At 36.1% G+C, this 18,657-nt stretch overlaps 2 protein-coding genes across 3 annotated transcripts in view; one reads left to right on the plus strand and one right to left on the minus strand.

The window, feature by feature from the left end:
- The window catches only part of LOC108721828 (uncharacterized), a 55,386-nt gene extending 40,324 nt beyond the window's left edge, over positions 1-15,062 (plus strand). For both annotated transcript variants that reach the window (XM_018446600.1, XM_018446601.1), the window contains exon 2: positions 11,768-15,062. In XM_018446600.1, the coding sequence (XP_018302102.1) occupies positions 11,889-14,201 (2,313 nt within the window). In that variant the 5' untranslated portion in view covers positions 11,768-11,888 and the 3' untranslated portion in view covers positions 14,202-15,062. The remainder of the gene's footprint in view (positions 1-11,767) is intronic.
- A 2,498-nt stretch (positions 15,063-17,560) lies between these two features.
- Positions 17,561-18,625, minus strand: Mrm2 (Mitochondrial rRNA methyltransferase 2). Its single transcript, XM_018446592.1, has one exon. The coding sequence runs from the start codon at positions 18,377-18,379 to the stop codon at positions 17,639-17,641; it is 741 nt and encodes a 246-aa protein (XP_018302094.1). The 5' UTR covers positions 18,380-18,625; the 3' UTR covers positions 17,561-17,638.
- Positions 18,626-18,657: the final 32 nt, after the last annotated feature.

The raw sequence follows: 18,657 nt of genomic DNA on the forward strand, positions 1-18,657 counted from the left end.
TCTACCTCGCGATTTATGACCTCGATACACGCTTCTCTCAACGAAACTTTAATCGGACAGCACTATATTTGCCATCTGAAGCCTTGTCTATGTACATTTCTACCAATGTACGTGGAAAGAACGATTTTGCTGAAGTACCTAAAAATGTAGGTGGATCTAAAAATAATTTTGATGAACCATCAAAATAATTAGGAATCTCAATGATGAGCAATGTTGCAAAACATTTTGACATTTTGGCAACTAGCTTGAGCGTTCTACGTAATAACTTTGATGGTCCAATAGAATTATTTTTAGATCTATATATATCTATAATAGATAAACTTTTAGATATTTTAACAAAACCATTCTTCCCATACAATGGAAATTTAAGTGCCTCTATTTTTAACCTGCGATATGCAACGAACCGATAAATGCAATCGAATAGAATGCATATGTTAGACAAGACACGTCTGAAATATCAGTTTATTGCTTTTTAGGTGAAAAAACTGCCTTTATCTGACAGCTTAAAATGTGAGATAGTTACAAGTAGATCGCTCACTCGTTGCTGATATCAAATCTTTAATAGTTGAACACAAATAAGCAAAGAAATATTCGATAAAAGCGTTTCTTGATATCTAATAAATGTTTTTTCGTGAATCTACAGTTGAAGCAAACAACTTTAACAATTGACTTCTTTCGGAGTGCTCTGTGTAGCGTTGTCGATAGAATTTGCTGCGGGAGAAATCAAGAAAGACGCGGATTTACTAATCACCCGAGAAACGCCGAGATTACAATCCCGAGGAATGCGCATAGAGCCGTCGTTTCGAAAGGCCGCTACTCTCACATTCTACCTGCACCGCATTATATTCATCCACGCGTACAGAGATTTGTGGTTTCTGTCAGCACCATTTATTTACCGCGAAGTCGGACTCTCGATTTTAGTAATTTAATTACACGTTCAGAGATTGGATTGAAGTGTAATAAAATAATTCATCTGAACATGTCAGAAGTTTTACGAAAAAAGAATATCGAAGAGAGAAAAAGAATTTTTGTGTTGTACAAGCGCGATTATTGTAGGTACGCTGAAGTATTTAGCTACTGAAATGCGGCGTCTCTCAGTTGTACCTCGGGATAGTCTGAGCACGAGGATTCATTGCTTCGCGTTATTGAATTCGTTCTGCCTGGCGTTGCGTTATTTAGGGAGAGGTCAACTCCCAGTGAATCATCATAGATTCGAGGCGTTCACGAGAGGAACGACGAAAGCTGAAGAAGACACGGGTCCCCATTGGTCATCTCGAGGTCATTTAAATCGAGAATAGTAATTTAGGATTAAACCCTTGCACTCTCCGGTTATAATTTCTTACAGAGTATACCAAATTTATTGTTCCTTTCAACATATTTCTTAGTACTAGTACCGCCAATGGTATCCTCTTAAAATTGCCAATTTGGTAATTTTCTATCCTTGTTTTCGGTTGAAATGAAAAATTATTTTGGTATCATTTGTGTTATATTTACATATTCTGTACTGTATTTTATACAAAAAAGAAAAAAATTTGTCTATTTGTAGCGTAAGGAAAATATTAAACATATATTTTATGCTTCTTGTCCAAAGAATCTTACCTATTTTGGCTATTTTATAAGGGTTCTGAGCTTCTTGTGTCTAGAGACCCTTTAATCAGAGACTGGCAATCAGAGGGCCTCTTTTGATTGATCTAGAATTTTCGTCAACTCTCGGTCATATTTGAAACGTACTAACCTTATCGTTAACATAAACGTATTATATTTCAATCACACAATTAAAAAAAACATTTCAGAGGAACTAAATATTATCTTCTTTAATAAAATTAATAATACATTCGTAATTTTGCTTGACTTTATTAGGAACATGATACTTAATCTCACAAAGATATGAATTATTCGTAGGCATCCAATCTTTACGGGCAATATTTTTCGCCTATATCGCACGATGTTCACGATCTCTCGGAAATATTTTCATTATATATCCTTTTGTGGATGAATTATTGCAAAATTCGCAACATCCACCCATCTTGCAATATCAGCAAAAATGTCTAAGGCTGCGTTACGTTTCACGTACAATGTATTATTTATCCTTGTTTAATTTGGTGAGTAACAAGAATAAATGATGCATCATGCGTGAAACGGAACGCAGCTTAACTGATGTCTAACACAGTACACATGCGCGAAAGAGTGAGATTGAGCGAGTCAGTCTATATACCTCTCTCATTCGCAGGATTTGACGAAATCTGTTGGCCAGTATCTGATTAAAGGATCTCTACTTGTGTCTAGTAACGACACTTAGTTAAAATAAAAGGTTATTGTTAGAGGATCCAAAATGTTAGCATAATCCTGAGTTCATGCCGAGAGATAATCTTTGAAACATTACATGGACACGATAGCACTTTGACATAAAATTTAAAATATCTCATTTTTTGATAACTATATATCTTAATACTTCTCTGCATTAATAATGAAATGAATCTGCAATGGTATAAAGAAAATACGTAGTTGCTTTTTAAAAAGCAGCAACTTTTTTACTTGTTTGTAATTGTCTTTTTAGTCGATTTACTGATTTAGACAGACTTTTTCACTAATGGATATCAGATTCAGCCTAGTCGACATAAATTAAAAGTAACATAACATTATTGTTATAATTTTGCACTGAATAATATACATATATTATTCATCAATATATAACACAAGATGTTATATACCATAACAGTTACATTACTGAGTACGAAATTATAACATTGATGTTATATGTTACTTTTAGTTGGTGGTTGGTGTCGACTAGAAGTAGTCTATCATTTTTCTATTGATTAATATATCTTTCATTAAAATCTTGTCTAAAATGGGCAAATTTTTTTTATTATTTTCATTAAAATTAAAAATAAGCTGATAAACCTCGGTTTCATTTTAATTGAGTTATAAAATGATTGAACGAAACTTTTCTGAGTGATACAGCTATGTTATAGGTTACAGCATACCGAGTTAAAAATCAATGTCTGTGTTCTACAAAAAAATTCGTATCGGAATACGATAAATAATATACGCAGTATTCTTCGAAGTACATACGTACGATAGACGCAATCGCGATTCGTTTCGAGTAACCCGAGTGCAATTGAAGCATTTGGAACATCCACTCGATCTGCAATCGTATGCGTTTACACAGCCTCAAGAGCGATTGCGTCACGACGTAATAAACCATCAAGAAAATGCAGATACTTTATATATCGCTCCTCATCGACGAAATATATACAACAACGCGAGTCAAGTCATGTAAACATCGAAGATTTTTAGATAAAGATTATCGTTTTCGTATTTTTTAAGTCATTTTGATATGATTTATAGTCAAAAAGATATAGTTTCAATTTGCCACAACTTCTAAACAAATCTTCTTTATTTAATAATAACATTGACATAATTATGGATTGCATTACATTATTTTTTGATCGACTTGTAACATTTTCAAAGTGAAGAGAATATAAATTTTCTTTCAGAAATTGATTTATTGACTATACTTAATTATCTTGTGTATCTCCGTAAGTTATTTCATCTTTGAAAGATATCTGGAAAAGAAGCCAACTGTAATCCAAACGGGAGAAGTTCGGCATGAGCGATAATTAACGCATCTGGAGCGCCGGAGTGTAAATGTTAGTGTTATGGATTATGAGAGCAGACGCAAGACAAATACACAATGTTTTCTGTGTCGGTGCCGGCAGGAAGATTAAAGCTGATGGATCCTTATAGTCGGTTTGTCGCAAGATACTAAAGCATGTCTTTAACCTTTCACGCGGTCTTACATCAAGTTAATTATTGCTTATAAAATAAGCGATGGTAATAAAGACATTTATTGATTATATATTTTTTTGCATATAACACGCATACGTCATATATTTATTTTTTAATTTCTTGTATGTACCATGCAAATTTAAAGCAGTGAGTTATTATAATTTGGAGATTACATACTTCAGAATTTAGATTTATTTTATTAAAGCTAAACTAGAATAAGAAAAATTGTTACATTAATTGTTACATTAAACAATACCAATGACGTTCAAGTAATTGCAGAATGCTTCATATCGACCTATTTCTCAATGTTATCTCGGATCGCGAAGGGTTAATCGTTTTCTTTTGCCAGCTGTGGTCAGATTCGCTAAAGCAACAGACGTCTCCGCGGATCGAAAAAATTTAATGGTCGTATCGCAACGCGGATAATGGCGAATTGCATCATAATGCATGTTGGAAGAAATCTTGATGCCGTATTGTATCTTATTAATCCTCTTTCACACTCGTATATTTCAAATGCTATTATACCTTAATTTCTTGTTATAATAATTATATTCAACCTGAAAATTTTTTCGCTTAATTATTTTTATACAATATTTGTGTTATATTTTATAATAGATATAATATTTATACAATATTTATATATATAATAACAATATAATATAAATATTATATTATATCTATTATAAAATATAACAAAAAATTAATATACAATAGAATTTGAAATATACGAGTGTACATTTTTTTCAAGATTTTTCTTTAGGATATTCTTTAGGCTTCTATAAATTTTCAAAAAAATGTAACAGAAGCAATCTAATTAAAGGCAAAGAATTTTTCGTTGATAATTAAAAATTTTTTTCTTTTTAAATATAAGAATTCTTTTTAAATTAAAATTTTAATGTAAAATTTTAATGTAAATTTTTATTTAAAAAGAAAAAAAATTTTAATTATTAACGCAAAATTTTTGCCTTTAATTAGATTGCTTCTGTTACATTTCTTGAAAATTTATAGAAGCCTAAAGAATATCCTAAAAAAAATCTTGAAAAAATGTATAAATTATATTTAATTTCAACACAATAGGTTTAAAAATGCTTTTATATGAAAAGCGTGCATCTACAAAAAAATATCGCAGTTATTTAAGCTATATAAGTAGCTTATTAATTTTCTTCAATTCAATCAGCTTGATTAAATATCTATCTGACTGCAATTAAAGCTCAAAAGATTTAAATAACGGAATCCATAAATGCTGAATAATTGAATCAATTTTCTACCAGCCAATAATCCTGTTGGCCAGTCAACGTCACGTTGAAATTAACGTTTATGAAATTGACTACGGCAGACGTGCCCACGTTATCGCTTAATTATAATCTCCTAAACGTTGAAACGTAATTAACGGATTTTCTGAGCATTTCTTCTTGTTTCTACCCTCTCCCTCCCTCTCTCTCTCTCTCTCTCTCTCTCTCTCTCTCTCTCTCTCTTTCTGCTCTCCCTTTGAGTCGAAAGTGACAACCTTATCGGAGAAAGCTTCCGATACAGAAACGCTTAGTGGTTGGTACTCGAGCAATAAAAGCCGCTGGTCATTGACAAACGCGGATAATGAATTGCTCGCATGCTCGCGTAGGAGATACTCTCGCTATCAGTGAAACGACTTAAGTATTCATCGGAATGTACGAACAATCATCGCTGAACCATTCACTGCTTGTATCCCGGCCTGTAAAATATAAAAACTTTCTTGCGCCGAGCCGAGTCGGTATTTTTATTACGCTACGCATTCGAAATCGAATGACAAAAACGGTTCAATACATTCAGGAGATTATCGAAAAATATATATAGATACGATATAATGAGTGATAAATTATACATCGTTATATGAATATTACATATGTATAATTATATATGCAAGAGAATCGGCACAACGAGAGAAAAAGAGTTTAATTCTTAATAAGAATAACCAGAACTATACTCATATTTTGCGTAAATTATAAAATCAAGTGATAGTCTGTAAATGAATTTATTTATAAGGAGAACTTTTGATTAATCATAAATATCACTCCGTTATCTTTTTATATTTCTGATCTGACATTTCGTAAACATTTCCATTCGCATTTGTGCCGGAAGCTATTAATTAATATATTGCATGAATTAAACTTACGCCATAAAATTCTCATTAATTCCTCTCATTAAATTGTTCGGGCTAAACTCGGCAGCAAAGAGTGACACACGGGTATAAAAATGTGACGAACGGAATAACACTATTAAATATCAAAGGAGCAATGGTAACTCAATCTCTTGATTAAAAATAACATGTTATTTTTAACCTCCATGTACGTCCAAATGTAAATCAATTCGTTTCTGTGGTTAGTTTTAAAATCTATATGAATGTACTTACTACTTAATAAATAATAATCTAAATTCGAGTCAAATTTAATATATTTTTTGAGTTAAATTATTTTCTGGAGTCAAATTGTTTAACTCCATTGTTTCAGTTAAATTAACGACATATTGAGTAGAAGTGGCGATTTAAAGAAATGATTAAAAATAGCTCAAATTGGATATAATTTGACATTATGCATTTTAACAATATAGCTTCGGCGCATGGATGAAGAACGATCGGAACTAAATTTCGAAAAAGTCGTGTCAACGTCTGCAGAGATCCCTTTTTTGTGGTGGGCGTGACATTATTAAGCCGTATCTTGTAACGTTCTTTATATATAGAAATACGTATTTTTGCAAGATAATCCACTCAAGATCCTTCATGGCGCTACGCATAAAATGTCGCTTCGCGTCCGGTTAATTTTCTTTCGGTGACCTCGAGTAATATCGTGTCCGGCAAGTGACGAGATCTTTGAATACGCTATATTTTATTTCGCCCTGTCCCGAATCACGGAATTTACAGCTGGATTACACGTTCGCGTTTGTACGCGCCGCGTGGCATTAAACGTGATATACTCGCTTTTACATGCCTTTTATTTTCCTTCTCGGCTACGTGTACTGCACGTTTTGTTTAGCAAACGCGTGCACGCAATCTCGTCGGAGGAAACCGACGAAGATTCGGTTTTATTATTCGAGTGTGTTTCGACCTTTCGCGAAATCACCGGGGAATTATAATGCGTGAGTACCTTCATCGTTCTTTTCCCCAATAATTGAACATAATCGCTCCCTTACTTCAAAAGTAAAAAAATCTGATCTGTAAAAAAACTAATAGCGAATTCGACGCACTCAGTGCGCACTGATGCACATTCCAATCGATAGCTTCCAATCGAATTCGCCATAAGTTTCCCAGAAAAGACTTAAAAAAACTATTTTTTAATTTGACAAAAGTTATTAACTTCGAATATCAAATAATATCAAATAAAAAGAATATTCTTTTAACATGATAATGTTATTTTTGCCTCACAATTCTTAAAAAAATCACCTTTTTCAAATTGTGATGATTTTAACGATTTTTTACTCTAGGAGTAATTTATTGGCGAGATACATTGATTGAATAAGGAGCCAATGTAGCCAATATTTGGCCAATACTGTGTCAATAAATTACGTTACTAGGAAAAACTAGTTCACTTTTGATGATTGATAGGATAATATTTATTTAATTCATTCGTAATAACTCGATAATAAAAAAAAAAACTCGAAAATTATGTTTCTTGAACTGTGTCACTTTTTAAATAAGGGAGTGATATCTTAATATATATAAAAAGTCTGAAATAAAAATCATAGTTCTCACTCTAATATCTTCTATTTTTATTTCCTAAATTCATTGAAGAGATATAATTCGGTAAGATCTTTCTTGCGCGTTAACATCCTTCATGCACGACGTTCACAACGTACCGCGGCCTTTTATTATTAGCGCAAAATACGCCGAACCAATTTAGTGATTGTAGTTGAAATAGGCTATAGAGGATAAGTACCCTAGTTTAGTGATCTTACCGCGATCGGCTGCAATCGAGCGTCCTTACAGCCCTCTTAATAGAAACGCTTCCACGTGCTTCTACCATGCATAGATATCGCGGGATAGGGTCGTTCTGAAAGAAGAATCGACGCTGATATCTCACTACGGCGATCTCGGATCTTACTAGAGAGTACTTAGTTCGTTCTCACATAAATCACACACCAATAGTCCTTTCCCCGGCGTGCCGGCGTGCTTCTGACGAGCGATAACGATTATACAGTGGAACAAATTTTTATCAACTTTTTATTTCTCGACAAGTAAGGGATGTTTCTTGTAGATAGGTTTTTTTACGTTTGTAGGTAGAAGGTCTTTTATATACTGAAGAAGTGTTTACAATTGCCTTCAATTTTTAGAAACTCCGCTTTGAATTTCTTATGTAATAATGTAAACTTGTAATATATGGTAACGTAGTTATAAAAAATTTAAATATCTTTTTATAATATATGAAAATAAATATGATGGTATAAAATCTTTTTTAATGTTTATGTATATAATTTAAGTGATATATTAATCCTCCGCCAGCAACCAGAATCTTTAAAAGCACTATCGATATATTTTAATTTAAATATCAAAGGAGCAATGGTAACCCAGTTCCTTCAGTTAAATAACATTTTGTTATTTTTAATTTTCATTTGTGTCAAAATATAAATCAATTAATTTCTGTAGTTAATTTCAAAGTAAATAACGTCTATATTTAACAGATGCACGTAGTAAATAATATATAATACTAAATTTGAGTAAAATTTAATCATTTTCGTAAATAACAGAAAATAGTTGTAAATTATTTAAATTTATAGAATTTTTTCAAAACTAAAGTCCTTGATTTTTCAAAATCTGTAGGTGATGAAATTTTTTTTAACGTTATACATATATTCTTTTTCAACAGCTACATAAGAATCACCATTCGGATGTCGAGAAATAGGAACCTTGTAACACGGTGTTATCGATGTTTCACGTTCAAAATATTCCACATCTCCGTTCCGAACGTATCGCCGATAAACGGCGGTATCGAGCATTAATCCAACTCCGGGCTGTCAATATATCGTGCTACGCGCGGAAAACGCGATTTTCCGCGCGAGCGTCGTTCAGCGAAATTATTGCGCGCGCGGCGACGACGGGCATCGTAAACGGGCAAAGCCAGACGATGGGCGCTTCCTGCCGCTGTCTGACATTTACTTCGATGTTAACGCATCGACTTTCGTTGATTGGAAAGGCTGATAAATATGGTCGCGCGAAAGACATTCAATCTCTCTCCGGTCGTTACGCGCGTTTTATTTACGGCGTCAATTTCAGTGCCCGCTGTGGGACGCGTTGAACTTTTTGGAATGCTAACGGGCTCGCTCGCAGGAAACTGTATTTTACATCTGCATCGGGGCATGTTCATAAATTGAGTCGTTTGAGTTTATCTCCATCGTGTGATGTGGACACGTCGTATCAATTTGTATCCGCTTTTTCTCTATTCTTGATCGTGTTTCCCGTCTGGATTTGTATTATCCTCAGAACACGCTGCCCGAGAAATGAATTCGTTTTTCTCACCGGAAACAGACAATTTACAACGTGTATACGTTTCTTACGGTAAAAATTCTGCATTGCACGCGGTCACATTTGAATCGGTCATATTAGAACCCCTATATAAATAAAAAAAATCCAACTTTCGCAGAAAAAAACATTCTAGCTTTTATAACTGTAGTATTACCGATTCATTAACTTTGTTGAGAATTACAAGCAAAAAAGAAGTTCCGCAGAAGGTATATCTTTAACTAAAAATAATTAGAAAAATATGTAAAAAATGTCTCGTCAGTTCATGTATTAAATGAATGGATTATATCATTTTTAAAACTTATTTTCAAAGACAAAACTAATTTTGGAAATATTGATTTATGTTGAGTTTGAAAAAAATGAGCATTTCGTATAAATTACATATAATTGTATCTTAATTAGTAAATTCTGTAAATGTAATGAGACAGACTTCTAAAGATGTCATAGAATAACATCTTCAATTTTGTAGTAAAAAAATTTTTTAGAAAAGAAATGCTTGATTAATGCGATTTTTATAAGAAATTGTGTATCTGTCTCCCATGATTCTGAAACTAATATCTCAATTTCGATAAAAATTGATTTATGAAACTTCTGAAATGATCGATTTATTAATTTTGTTGAGAACTATCGATTCATTAATTTTGTTAAAAACCATCGATTTATTTATTTTGTTAAAAACTACCGATTCATTTATTTTATAAAGAATTAAAAGTAAAAGGAAAGTTCCGAAGAACACCTCTAACTACATGATATATTTCGTACAAATTTGTCTTGTACTGATCTCGAAGTAATCAATGATAAGGATTACTCCAGTATAAACTAAGATATATATGACATTTTGCGGCTTCTCACTCGGAACACTATAAAGTGTCCGTTGCTCCTGTTATTGCTACTGAAAATAGAAGAGAGCAGCACCCCTGGGAATAATCCCGATATATTCCGCGCGATGCGACGACACATAAACGATCGGGAAGTCGATTTTCGTATTTGTACGTCTTATTCACGAAGCAGACATAATCTCGGCGTGCCTGCGTAACGGTAAAAACAGATCGGCGTGCATTCACTTTTCCTCGTTGTGTGTACGTACACTCGGCAGGCGCATTATCCAGCCGCATATGAGGCACGCACTTTGCAGCACGCCTTTTAAGGATATATGCGAACGGTAACGTGTCAGTGCCTAGTAACAACCCGAAACATATTGTATTTCTCGAAATCCCGAGAGAAACACAAACAGCGTATATCACGCAACGCAATTGCATACGTTTAATTATCCTTTTACGTGTACTTTATACGCGGAAGTCTCGGTTAAAAAGCGAGATATAAAAGTAATTGAAGAGCGGAAATAGGGGACGTCAGATGAGCGCCATGTTCTGATTTTTCTTCTACCGATGCACAGATTGTGCAATAAAACCAATGTACATATACAATTATTTCTATAATAATAAATTCTATAAAAATAGTTATATTATACATATAAATATTTAATGTATCTATTACTATAATATATAATATAAATATTTAAATCAACATTAAAGTTTAAAAAACTTTATTAATATTTATATATTTATTGATAAAACTATTATTATATACTATTATATATAAATGTACAAACATTTAATTAATATTAAATACTTTCAGAAATTAATATTAAAAAACTCTTTATTTCGAGTTCGTTTTTGTATTATATGTGAAATTAGATGAATTTTTGGTTTTAGATAGATCTCTAAATTATAACATAATTCTACTATATGATTCGCATTCAAAATTCGCCATCAGTTTACACGTGTTCCCGTAAACCATCACATTCGTCTGATGGATATACTATTTCAGCTGTATAACTCTTCCTTTCTCGCGTATCATTCGCACAGCTATCACAGTAAACTATGGATTAATTGGATGTTTGTTCGGGCGGTCGAATAAGTTGATAAAATCGACAATCGATTTATGGCACGTATTGCTGCATGGTATGTCATCGAAGGGAATAGGAATGTATCTCGTGATTTTTCTATTACGAGCACTTTGCTCCAAGAGGATCCGAAACAACTTTCACTTGATAATAATAGTCGATTTATTCTCTTTTCCGCGTGTCACGCTGCGTCATATACGATTACCAGCCACGCATTCGAAGTTTTCTTTTCTAATTATTCACATCCGTAGAGACAGATGAAAGCATCTCTAGGGGCACTTTAGTTACGCTCGAAGCAGATGCGCAATATTCTGAGAAATTCCGGAGGAAACTTACAGCCCTAAATTGCCTCAGGGAACGATGCGTCCGGTATATGTGCACCGCCGGCTAAGTGGTATCTATTAAGATTAGAAACTGGGTTAATATTGCTCTCTGGGATGAGCCGCTACTCAAGTGAAAGCCCCAGCGGCTGAAGTTAATACATCGCCGCGTTGCGCAAATGTATTGTTAATTTCTCCGCTCGACCGCATGTTACACGTATACCGTTCATAGAAAACGATTAATTTAATCTTCTTATCTGTTGGCAGACTGATCCGATGCTTCCAAAAACGAGGGACAGGTGACAAGGCAAGATCTGGACGAGCGTCTTGAGATAACTTCCTCTTTCTCCGTGAAGAAGCTTCGATCAGAAGCAACGAGGACGAAACGATGTTGAGCTTACGGCGAAGGCATTCTCGATGGAGAATGTTCCCCATTTTATTGTTTCTCGGACTGATCTGCAGCGCCGAACTGACGCCTGTTCGCTTACCTGAAGAAATATCGTCAGCACCATCATCGTCATCGACATCCAAAAAGAAGGACATTGACTTTCTGGGCGACTTCTGGCAAGCGTTGCTCCTGGTGGATCCACAAAGCGGCTTTCAACCCAGTCTGGACTCTCGAAGGATAACGCCGAAGAGCGTGTTCATCGCACCGGGGGTGTTACCTGCCTGCGCAGAGGGTTATCACGCGGACAAAATGGGTAGATGCGTTAAGAGCATAAGCATTAACGCGACCGCGCACAAAGATTTCATTCTAGAACGACTCAAACTCATGTTCAGTGGTGCGCAAGCTGCCAAGAGTGATCAGAAAAAGTCGACCGGTCCCCTGCAGCTTAACATCCCTCTGCAGCTTAATGTTCCTGCATCCGACATCGATCCTCAGCCGACGGAGATCGAAGTCGAAGAAACGTTCTTGAAAAACCAGCCGGTCGCGGCGCCAATTCGCAATGAAACTTACTTCTCGGCAGGCGAAGATAAGACGAAGTTGCCCTCGATATTGTACGAGTTGAAGAACGACACGACCCTGGATGAAGAGGAGTCGTTCTATTTCGGAAATTCCAATGTCGACGATATTGGAAAGAAGCTTCCAGCGACAGTTCCAGTAACGGAATTGGTCGAGGAGACGAACGACACCAATTTCTCGGAAGTGGTGGACTACAAGATTCCGGTAGATCTGAAGACAGTGTTGAACTCCTCGAATGTGAAGAGGTTCGATATCCGTGGCAGTACAGAAGAAAGCGTCTCGATGACGAAGAACCGAGAGAACTCCACCGAGTCGTCACCCGCACTAGTGCTGCTGATCTCGCCTACAAAACTGACGAACGTAGTGGACGATCTGTCGCTGATGCAGAACGATACCGCCGAAGACGTCGTACAGGTGTCCAATTTCACCTCAAACGCCAACGAGAGCGTCATTACTGGTACACCCGATTCCGCGCTTCCACCTGCGAAACAAATGACGTCGATCCCGATAGACGAGCAACGAGACAACGAAACGTACGTAAAAGACGAGTTGGTACCGGAGACTTCCAAGCCGACCGAGTCGCAGGAAACGGACTTCCTCTACGACGAAGAAGAAGGCGACGTAGATTATCCGTATAGCACAGACGTGCCGGACGAAGACGACTCGGCTGAAGGCGAAGAGATCCTGAAGCATGGAGAGGCCGGCATGACGATTCCTACGGTTCGAGATGTCGAGCGTCCGGATCGCGATCGTCATCAACGACAACAGGACCAGATCGCAGAGCTAAAGAAGCTGTTCAATACACTCGATCAGATCGTAGGTCACCTTAACGATTCCGCGCCCACGGAGGATAAAGACGAGGCGGAGAGCAATGTCTCCAGCGAAGTCAGCATTGACGGTGACTTCATTGTGGAGACAGAAAAAGTCAAAGACAGCGAGGACGAATCCAAAAAATTGTTCAGCTCGGAAACTAAGAATTCCCACGTTATATTTCCTGACGACGTCCACGACGTGGTGACCGTCAGCTCGCATGGACGCGAGCCAGCCGAGCAACTCTCCATGAGGTTTGAGAATGAGAAAGACAAGGAACTGGAAAGTGCATCTTCTTCGTACGATTCGCCGGAAGAAGATTCGATAACTAAAATCCGCGCGATCAACGATAAACAATCGAAAGAGGGCATACTGCAAAAAAGTCCGAAAGACTTCGAATCAAACGTCCCGAGCAGTTCCATACAGACCACGATGAACTTGGACTCTGCTGAAGATTTCGTGAGATTTCCCGATTACGTGAGGCGGCCGCAGCAAGGTGGTTACGTAAGGTTTCCGGATAGCGGGGAGATAGCCAACAGCATACACAGTTTGAATTACAAGCAGAACTCGCGCTATTCCGCGGACGACGTCGGCCCTTACGGCGGTACCAGCACTAAGAGCAGCGTGCCCGTCCGCCAGAAACCAGTTTATCACCTGACGGCGTTGAGTTGGAAGTCGGACTTGGATCGCGTTCAGGCGACATCCAGCGAGAGGCAGAATCAGACACCAGATTTGATGCATTTCTGGAGCAAGCTTCCGCTGATCAAAGATCCGGCTATTTATCCCGTCTATCAGAACAACGACCAGGAACAATCCTACAGCCGTTCCTTTCGGGCGCGATCGTCGCGAAGGTTGAATCCCTTCACGGAGACGTCGCAGGGGAACAGGGTTTCAACGCAAAAGCGAAAGACACCAATTAGCGTTTAATCTTTTTCACATCGCTTTTCTTGAAAGAAAGGTCTAATGAACTGTGTACGAAATTGTGTCAAGTGATTCAAGAATTCCGAAATTGCATCAAGGTAGTTTGCGGATTGTCGCCGCGTTTAGATCGCTACTGTACGAGGACTTCATAGTAGATAAGATCAACAAGGATTGTTGACGAAAGACAATTTGCGGCAATCTGTTTGAGAAGTTCAAGAATCGGCACTGCATGTATCGCGTTTAGTTTTTTTTTTGCTCAGCGAATGTGTTGCAAATCGTTGGAAACTTCGACGATCTCAGAAGGAGTGATCTGGGAATCTAAGTATCTTCCCGGTATTGCCTTCCTTTCATGTGAGAAGAAAACTGGACTCGCTAAAAGCGGAGGGAAATTTAGAAACGTACTTAGACGTTTGTTTATTATATTTGCATCACGTCGTGTCGGTGATTAAATTCGCATCCGAAAAAAGATTTTCGAGGAAAATCTCACAAATGCGTTCTGATATCTTATGCTGTGTAATTAATAGTGATAAGCATCGAACAGAGAAAGTAGCGAGTAAGTAGCAAGTAACTATACTGACGTAAAATATTTGCGCAATCGATGACAAATTTTTTCACGCGCTAATCAGAAATGCTTTCTATGGAAAGTTCAAACTGCGTCATGCATTTCAAAATAAATCGCTGAGTGTCGAATATCACTTGTGAATTCATTGCGTCTGATGAGAGATATTAAGTTGCGAAAATAAAGCGTCGCAGTTTCAAACATCAAGGTTGATGAGGATAGATTTGTTTGAACTGACATTAATTAGGCTAATATTTACGAAAGCTAAAATTTTCTACCAGAATGTGCTAAAATAGAAGAAACACTGCCTGAAGTAACTTTTAAATTTTTTACGAGTGATTTTTTTACATTATTTCGATTATAGGAATTAGTAAGGATCCGCAGTTTCGTCACATTTAACTTCATATGTGATACTTGGCTCTTTATATTTTTAACAGTATTATTTTAATAATATAATATCATTTTCTAATGAATGAAACTTTATTTGTACTGACTCTGTTTTATTCATAGATATAATAGGTACTTATTACATCTACAATTTTATTTGATAATTTATTCAATATTATTTTAACAACATAATAATCACTTTTTAATCAAATTTTATTTCTAACGAATTTTTATTTGTACTGACTCTACTTTATTCATAGACATAATAGATACTTATTATGTCTATGATTTTATTTGGTAATTCTATTCAATGTTACTTTAACAATGAAATCATATTTTAATGAAATTTTATTTCTAATGAAATTTTTACTTACTCTTTTATATTTACTAAATACTGACTCTTTTATATTTACAGATTCTATTTTTATAATAAGTATACTTATTACGTCTACAATTTTATTTGGCAATTCTCTCTCTCTATTAAATTTTACTTTATTATAATTATCTATTACTTTGTGACTCACTAATGTGACAAATGTACTTAATGAAAATGACAGAATAATCGCAGTGAGTTTTAAATATATGACGAAAGTGCGGGCTAACAAATTCTTGATAAAAAATATATCGCTGATTAGGCTATCGTATGATGAAATAGTTATTAATTCAGCCCAGTTTCGTGTGAAACGTCGTTGATAAATCTATATTCTCTGTGCAGCAGAGAGATAGTTATTAGACTTGTCAGTGTTAATACTAATTTCGAGATAAGAACGTATGAATGGCGTATTTGCGAGCTCGCGAGCGATATGTTGAGCTCATTTACTAACGGAAGTGTTAATGAAGCACAGACTGATCTTTAGAGTTATTATACAGTAGTCGATTTTTGGCCGTACGAAATCTTGGGAATCGTGTTGCTCTCTTCAGTAAAGAAATTGTGCAGCATTAATTTCGTGCTCGTCGTTGTAAGATTTGCAAAGAAGAACGTACAAAACCGTTTCGGTTACACGATCTCTTGCAGATTTTTAAATAACCCGTTTTTATAAACGACAAGCGTGCGCGGATGTGTTAGACCACTTTTTGCAGATCAATCACGAATTACACCTACATTAGCCAGCCCACAGCGTAGAATAAGTGTTTTCGGTATGATCCAATCGATCGTTGTTTCACGTCGATATACCTTCAAAGGTGATTTCTCTCAAAACAGCCATCGAAATCAATCGAAAAGTTTCGATGATCCTTGTATTCGCTTTACCTTTCATCTAGGAAAGATAGTTACATTTTGACGGCAACATTGTCTCCGACACCGCTATAATAAACGCTCCGGCTATATATGACATGTAGTAAACAAGAATATTTAAAGCTTTTATTTATTTGAATAGTATTAGTAACATAACAAATCGATGTAAAATATTTGCAATAAGTTTTATTAATGTAAATCGCAAAAGTCTTCGTAAGTTAATTTTTATTAGGCCAAAACGTACATGAAAATTTTCATTTTACTAGGCAAGTAATTTAGAATAATTTAGAATTAAATGCTGTTAAATTTTATCATTTTATAATATTCTCCTAAAATAATATTTTAATTTCTTTCTTCTCAAAGTCAAAGAATTTAAAAAATAAAAGAAATCATTGTGTCATTAATAAATGTAATATTAAGCAACAATCCATTCAAATAAAAATATTTATTAAATCTTGATACTCATAAATTAAAATTTTTTAATAATTTGCTTCCTGATTTTAATCTGCTGCGTAGAATGTTACTAAGAAGCCGCGGCTTTTATTGTAGCAGATGTTATCGAGTCATCATTCAAAGCATCGAGACATTTCGAATTTCTTACGCGTGTTTCCTTCTACGAACTCGATAATTCGAAGATTTTACGATACTTGGCATTGTGTGGCCAGTAAATCTACTGATCTACATGCGTTTCAATGTGGTGTGTAATTTCTCCCGTACTATTGAATGTCGATTCGTGTACATATTAATTATATCATTGAAGAATGTATATACGCATAGAGGCATAATGTAGGCATAATATAAATAAATAAGCGTTAACAGCAGCACAGTCCCGATTGCGTATTAATCGTGTATTAAATCTTCTTGTATTATTTATAGCGAAATATATCGATGTATATTGCATTTGTCGTGTTGTGCGAGGCCGCCTGTTAGATAACGGAGTAAAGGAGTTATAAAAAAGAAAGAATCGCATACGACGCCCGTATGATACAAAATTATCGTGCTCTTTTATTTGTACAACCTGCCCACACATCCCTTTCAAGTATCTCACAATCAAAATATTAGATCCATTCGCGTTGCTTGCAAAAATATTTAATTTCGCGACAATATAATATTATTGCGTATAAATATATCTACATTTTTATCCATAAAGCGTTTTATATAATAATAAAACTAATTTTGTTTATTTATCTTGTTTTAAGTGTAAAAATTTTGGGAGATTTCAACGCGAACAAATCTATTGTACCTATGAACCAATTAATTACATCAGCTCGTCTTAAGACCTTTAAACCCCCTAGCCAAGAAGAATGTCTCAGTCGATTCGTCCCTCGTCGCATCAGGTCTAATTGCCTTGACACTACTGTAAAACTTTAACAAATTCTGTTCGAACTGTTGCGTCTTACCACCGTCCCAGATTTTTACAACGAACGTGCTTTGTGCCTTACTGATTTGTAGCGCGAATCTCAGAGCAGCATAAGCGAGTAGTATTATATAATCATGGTCTATCGCCCTTATGCCACATGCATTTGGAGCCATATCGGACAAGACGATGTCGACCTTGTCTCCCTGCAATAATTTGCTTAGAGTCTCCTGTGTTGTGGCGTTCATGAAATCCATGTTCCCCAAAACGGTCGCACCTTCCACAGGATAAAACGGAAGTTTGTCAACAGCGTACACCCTGCCAACAGGGCCTTCCTTCTTGCCATTGGCGTTGGTCAGATTGGTAGCGACCTGAGTCCAGCTGCCGGGCGCTGCCCCACAGTCCACGACGGTCAGACCCGGGCTGAGGATCTTGAATCTCTCATTGATCTCCAGTAGCTTGAACGCGCTTCTGCACCTGTACTTCTCCTGCTTCGCTTTCTCCACGTAGGGATCGCGCAGCTGCCTCTCCAGCCACAGCTGCGAGCTGTGCTTCTTGCCTTTCAAGTTTCGTGGGATTTCCTTGAACAGCGCGCGGCCGGTGTGCACGCTTCTCGTCAGCGAAACGTTCCTGCAGAGAGAATTCATCCCGTATGTAATGCAAATGTGATCTAACCTGTCGTCACTGTCGTCAAGCGAGCGTCGCAAACGCTTAGCGCAAACGCTCGCGATTCAAGACTTCTGGTGAATTAATATTTATCTGTCAGCAGATTAGCGCCAAATATTTCCAGAGAACTGCTCGTATATATAACTTGTGTTATTAAATGGAGAATAAACACGTGTAAAAGGTAAACTGTCGACATTGCAGAATTAAGACCCTGGACGCAGCCATGTTGTCTGATCGCCATTGTGTTCCATTTAATCCA

The sequence above is a fragment of the Mycetomoellerius zeteki genome, unplaced genomic scaffold, assembly GCF_001594055.1.
Source record: "Mycetomoellerius zeteki isolate Tzet28-1 unplaced genomic scaffold, Tzet1.0 scaffold182, whole genome shotgun sequence".
In the NCBI taxonomy this organism is placed as follows: domain Eukaryota; kingdom Metazoa; phylum Arthropoda; class Insecta; order Hymenoptera; family Formicidae; genus Mycetomoellerius; species Mycetomoellerius zeteki.

What these genes read in the sequence shown, in the direction of transcription:
- Mrm2 (XM_018446592.1), bottom strand. Translation starts at nt 18,379, where the DNA reads ATGAATTCTCTCTGCAGGAACGTTTCGCTGACGAGAAGCGTGCACACC.